This window comes from Pollachius pollachius (assembly GCF_949987615.1).
Source record: "Pollachius pollachius genome assembly, chromosome: 17".
Lineage (NCBI taxonomy): Eukaryota > Metazoa > Chordata > Actinopteri > Gadiformes > Gadidae > Pollachius > Pollachius pollachius.
In genome coordinates this window covers 17,662,057-17,668,097 of record NC_136950.1, presented here as the reverse complement: position 1 = coordinate 17,668,097, position 6,041 = coordinate 17,662,057, and the positions used below count along the sequence as shown (strand labels likewise).

General features: G+C 50.8%; 1 protein-coding gene across 1 annotated transcript in view; it reads left to right on the top strand.

Moving 5' to 3' along the window:
- Positions 1–6,041, top strand: part of esyt2b (extended synaptotagmin-like protein 2b) — a 33,530-nt gene that overhangs the window by 668 nt on the left and 26,821 nt on the right. Inside the window, exons 2-6 of the mRNA XM_079755120.1 lie at positions 2,906–2,947; positions 3,484–3,618; positions 4,218–4,294; positions 5,080–5,152; positions 5,665–5,754. Of these exons, the coding sequence (XP_079611246.1) occupies positions 2,906–2,947; positions 3,484–3,618; positions 4,218–4,294; positions 5,080–5,152; positions 5,665–5,754 (417 nt within the window). The remainder of the gene's footprint in view (positions 1–2,905; positions 2,948–3,483; positions 3,619–4,217; positions 4,295–5,079; positions 5,153–5,664; positions 5,755–6,041) is intronic.

Below are 6,041 nucleotides of genomic sequence, written 5' to 3'. Positions count from 1 at the left end.
GCACGCGGACCTCCGGCCGTCGTCAGCATGTCCCTCACCCCCCCTCGTGCCTCTGGTTGACCTCTGCTGAGGAGGTCTCCGCGGACAACGGTCCGTGTTCCCAGGTCCCCAGGTTTCCAGGTTTCCAGGAACCCCGGGTCAGCTGACCGCAGATGGAGCTGCTCCGTTGAGTTGTTAAGCCCCGCCGGTGCAGCTGTCCCCCGGGCTAGCAGGGACCCCACCCCACCCCGGACCCTCCCAGGCTAAATACATCCAGCAGCCCGGCCACAATGGGGAACCAGATACGGGGTAGCGGAGGAGACATTCTCCGAGCCGCTGCGGGTTATTTCAGGACCTGGGCCGTTACACCGTGTAAAACAATTAGGGTACATGTCTTTAAGAGCGGTTAATGACGGCTGGTGTTGGATCACTCAGGATGACAGCCGCTCCCCCCCCCCCCCCCCCCCCCCCCCCCGTGCCAAGCGAGAGCGATATCCAAAGGGGTCAGGGTCTCAATATCTTATCAGAAAGTGTCCTTTGTGAAAAGCTTAGCAGCAAAAGTCCCCGATTGTGAGATTATAGTAGAGGTGTTGGCAGGTCACGTGGTTCAGGGGGGGAAACAAAGGCTTAGCCAATCAGAGGCCGGCGGTGTCAGGCCTTAAATAGACACCACCGGCATGTTCGAACGAACGCGCATGAAACTTTATTCAAACTTGAGCTGCCTACAGAACAGTTTCCGGAACCTCAGGGGCGGACGTCGTAGGCTCATTAACCGGTGCTAACGGTTCTATCGAGCGGTGCTCTCCCTCTGCTCATTGCTAGTCTCTGAGCGGGCCGCCGTCTGTTGAGAGCTGGGCTCCTGAAAGCTTTTCCTCCCTGGACATAAAATACATTCTCAGCGTCGGTTGGACCCGACCGATCAGGGCGATCCCGAAGCTGATTGGAGGGGATCCCCAGGTCTGCTGAGGGGTCCGTGTGTGGTTGTCAAGTGGGGTTTCTAAGTGGGGAAGAGACCCAGGGGGAAGAGACCCGGGGTGTACCCAGGTAGGGACCCGGGACCCAGGGTGTGTCTACGCAGGCCAGTGAACGCTGTCGTTCCGTCTCCAGCGCCCTGCGGTCCGAGGTCTGACGGCAGCATAATGGCTCTATGGATCCCTGCTGTCTAAAGCAGTGATTCGTGAGGGGAGTGATGGTAGGGAGCCCCCCTCCGTACCCGTGCCCCCTGCTCCGTCTGAGGCCTCCCCCATACAGCCCAGAGCCGGTATTGTAATACGATGTTTCAATTAGGATATGAGCCGAGGAGGGCAGGGAGCCAGGAGGGAGCGCGGCCACATGCCGGCTGCTGTCAGCGGGCCAGAGAGGCTGCTGATCCCCCCTGGTGGGGTCTGGGCTGAAGCCGCCCTGCAGTGACGCTCTCAAGACTCCCATGTTCATCTATGAGCTCCATGTTCATCTACGAGCTCCATGTTCATCTACGAGCTCCATGTTAATCTATCAGCCCCGTGTTAACCAATGAGCTTTGTTTATCAATGAGCTCCATATTAATCAACGAACTGGATCAATTGTTGGACTCAATAATAACAGGCCCTAATAACAGGGAATACACACGTCCGCTGGACTTGCGCCCTGGTGCTGACCTGAGATCAGCTGTTTGTAGTCCCAGGGTTAGAGTGGAGCGTTGGTGCTGGTCTGAGATCGGGCGTCGTGGTGAAGAACCGACTCATATCCAGCCCTCACTGGGGGGAACTCAGGTCGGTTGTCATGGCGACTGGTTGTGAGCTCAGGTCCTGTCAGAGGGTCCTCTAGATGTGTTTTAGATCTGATGTTAGAAGTTACATGTCAGCAAAGGCCCCTCCTGGAATGTGAGGGTTTCTGGTTTTAGGTCTCATATCTGTCAAGAGTAAATCCACTATAATATTCATATAATCAATATCATTCATAGAGTTTTGTTAAAAATATAAAGGATATCATATCCTAAACCTGCACGCATGCAAGCACACACACCCACACACACACACACACACACATGCATCTGCAGGCAGACACACACACATGCATGCACAGGCACAAACACGCGCACAGGCACACACAGAAGCACGCACGCGCACACCCATAGGCGCACACACACATGCACACAGGCACACGCGCACACACACAGAGGCACACACACATGCACACAGGCACAAACACACACAGACACTCACGCACACACGTACACACACGCACGGGCACACACAGGCACACACACGTACAGAAAGGCAAACACGCACACACGCACACGTACACACACGCACGCCAACACACAAGTACCTCTGTTTCTGATGAGATTCATTCATTCACGGAATCACACCAAGAGTAAATAAAACATGAAGAATCGTTTTCCACCACAAAGTCCCTCTAAACGTGAAGGTTTTATCGCCTAAGGTTTTATGTTGATGTTCAGCGCGTCCTACAGGAGACATCAATAATGCACCCCGACCAGCCGCCTCTCCTGGCTAGGGGTGGAGCGGTCCGTTTGTCATGGTTACCTGTTCAGCTTGCTTGGCCGCCACTTCTAAATCATTATATAATGTCCCTCTCTCGCTGTGTCTATCTCTCTCTCTCTCTGTCTCCCCCTCCAACTCTCTCTCCCCCTCCCACTCTCTCTCATCCTCTCTCCTATTGATTCACAGTCAGGAAAACCCGCTACATATCTGTCTGTCTGTCTCTCTGTCTACCAGCCCACCTGTCTGTCCCTCCATCTTTCTGTCTGTCTGTCTCTGTCTGTTTCTATCTCTTCGTCTATCTCTGACCGTCTGTCTCTCCATCTGTCTGTTTGTCTGTCTGTCTGTGTCTGTGTCTCTGTCTATCTCTGTGTGTCTGTCTCTCTACCTGCCTGTCTATCTCCCCCCACTGTCTCGCTGACTAATTTTGTGTTTCTCTGCAGGTTCATTTCCCAGACGTGGAGCGAGTGGAGTGGGTCAACAAGGTAAAGAGTTCCTCTCCGTCTGAAAAAGCTGACGGCGTTTTAGTTCCCTCGAGATCATTGCATTGTTTTCTCTCTCTCTGCTCCGGCTCTGAGTCACAGTCTGCAAGCGATGTTGCAGTGGTGAGATCTCTGTTCTGAGTTCTAGTTAACACTAGAGTATATAGTGGACACTAGAGTATGTAGTGTCTACTACACACTGTAGTGACTAGAGTATTGTGCAGACTCTCCAGATGTTATGTGTGTGGGTGTGTGTTGCAGACGGTGTCCAGATGTTATGTGTGTGTGTGTGTGTGTGTGTGTGTGTGTGTGGATGTGTGTGTTGCAGATGGTGTCCAGATGTTATGTGTGTGTTTGTGTGTTGCAGACGGTGTCCAGATGTTATGTGTGTGTGTGTGTGTGTGTGTGTGTGTTGCAGACGGTGTCCAGATGTTATGTTTGCGAGTTTGGGTGTGTTGCAGACGGTGTCCAGATGGTGTGTGTGTGTGTGTTGCAGATGGTGTCCAGATTTTATGTGTGTGTGTGTGCTTGTGTTTCAGACGGTGGAACAGATGTGGCCGTATGTCTGTCAGTTTGTGGAGAAGTTGCTCCGGCAGACCATCGAGCCGGCGGTGAGACAGACGCACGGACAACTGAGCTCCTTCTGCTTCACCACCATCAACCTGGGAGACAAGGTCAGAGTTCAACCTGGGAGATGAGGTCATAGGTCAACTTAGGAGACAAGGTCAGAGTTCAACCTGGAAGATGAGGTCATAGGTCAACTTGGGAGACAAGGTCAGAGGGGCAACCTTGGATACAAGATCATAGTTGAACCTGGGAGATGAGGTCAGAGGTCAACCTGGGAGATGAGGTCAGAGGTCAACTTGGGAGATGAGGTCATAGGTCAACCTGGGAGTTGAGGTCATAGGTCACCCTTCGAGATGATATAAGAGGCCAACCTGGGATACAAGATCGGAGTGTAACCTGGGAGATGAAGTCAGAGTTGAACCTGGGAGATGAGGTCAGGGTTCAACCAGGTTGATGAGGTCAAAGTTCAACATGGGAGATGAGTCAGAAGTTAACTTGGGGGACGAGGTCAGAGGTCAACCTGGGAGGGGAGCTGCAGATCCTGGGTCAGAGTGAGTGGTGTTGGATGTGCAGACGCCTGCTGAATGAAAGCTCATGTATATTTCTGTATGTAGGCTTGTAGCACATTACGTGTGTGTGTGTGTGTGTGTGTGTGTGTGTTACTGTGATGAGGTGCTAATGATTGACCACCCCTCCTCTTCCTCAGCCCCTCAGGGTCAACGGGGTCAAAGTTTACAGCGAGAACGTCGACAAACACCAGATCATCATGGACCTGCAGGTCAGGTACTGCTGCTACGCACTGGTCTCTACTGGAATCTACTGTCTTCTACCATCTCTCCTATAATCTACTGTTTCCACTGTATCCTACTGTCTATACTGTCTTTCTGCTATAATATACTGTCATCTACTATCTGTCATATATATGTTATATCTCTAATGTTCTTACTGTCTCTCCTGTCTATACCTTCTCTACTTTAATGCACTGACTTTACTGTCTCTACTATAATCTACTGAGTTTATTGTCTCTACTCTAGTCTACAGATTCTATGGTCTGTACCACTGTTGGACACTATCTAATGTCTCTACTATAATCTACTTTCCTATATACTATAATTCGGTCTCCACTGTCATCTACTATCTCCTCTATGGTCTACTATTTCTACTGTCTTTAATCTAATATTCTGTCCGTACTGTCGTACACTATGATCTACTGTCTCTGCCGCCTCTACTGTCTTTACTCTAATATTCTGTCCGTTCTGTCGTACACTATGATCTACTGTCTCTGCCGCCTCTACTGTCTTTACTCTAATATTCTGTCCGTTCTGTCGTACACTATAATCTACTGTCTCTGCCGCCTCTACTGTCTTTACTCTAATATTCTGTCCGTTCTGTCGTACACTATAATCTACTGTCTCTGCCGCCTCTACTGTCTTTACTCTAATATTCTGAGTGAGGGGGTGCCAGCCCTCCCCCCGTTCCGCCGCTGGAGTAGTAGACATTTATGATTCATAATAATAATAAAGGGATTGAAGTCAGGTGTTTGAGCCGAGCTGACGTTGGTGTTTCAGCTTCGTGGGCAACACAGAGGTGGACGTGGAGGTGAAGAGGTTCTTCTGCAGAGCCGGCATTAAGAGCATTCAGGTCAGCAGAACCTCCCTCCATCTCACTCACCTCCTCATCCTCGCTCGGCTCCTCTCTCCTTCCTCGCCTCCTCTCTCCTCCCTCCTCCTCTCCTCCTCTTCCTCCTGTCAGCCCCTCCCCCTCTCCTCTCGTCTGAGCGGGAGCTCAAAGCTTTGTAGCAGGTGTTACAGGGGGGATGCGGAACAAGCTACTGCTAGAGGCAGTGTGTGTGTGTGTGTGTGTGTGTGTGTGTGTGTGTAGAATTTGTGTGGTGTGTGTATGGTTAATGTGTGTGTGTGGTTTTAATGTGTGTGTGTGTGTGTGTGTGTGTGTGTGAGTGTGTGAATGTGAATGTGTGTAGAATTTGTGTGTGCGTGCGTGTGTACGGTTAATGGGTGTGTGTATGTGTGTGTATGTGTATGGTTAATGTGTGCATATGTTTGTGTGTATGTGGTTAACATGTGTGTGTGCGTATGGTTAATATGTGTGTGGTTAATGTGTTTGTGTGTGTGTGTGTGTGTGTGTGTCCTCAGCTCCACGGAGTGCTGCGGGTGCTGATGGATCCGTTGCTAGGTGACATGCCGCTGGTCGGAGCCCTGTCTCTCTTCTTCCTCAAGAAACCGGTGAGTCACATGATCACTTGGCCCCACTTGAGTTTTGTATTGCCGGGGCACAGGGGGAGTCTAGAAGAGTAGAAGTAACTAACCCTAACTAAATAACCCTAACTCCAACGAACTAACCCTAACCCTAACTCATCTCAGAGCCAGCAGTCCTTCTGCATTCATTTAAAAAGGGGCGGGGTCACGCCCTGTTTCCTGATTGGTTAAAGAGATACCTTGATTCCTGTTTGGTTACAGAGATATTTGACCCCATGATGTATATCTCCAGCGACCGGTCCGCCCGGTGTTGA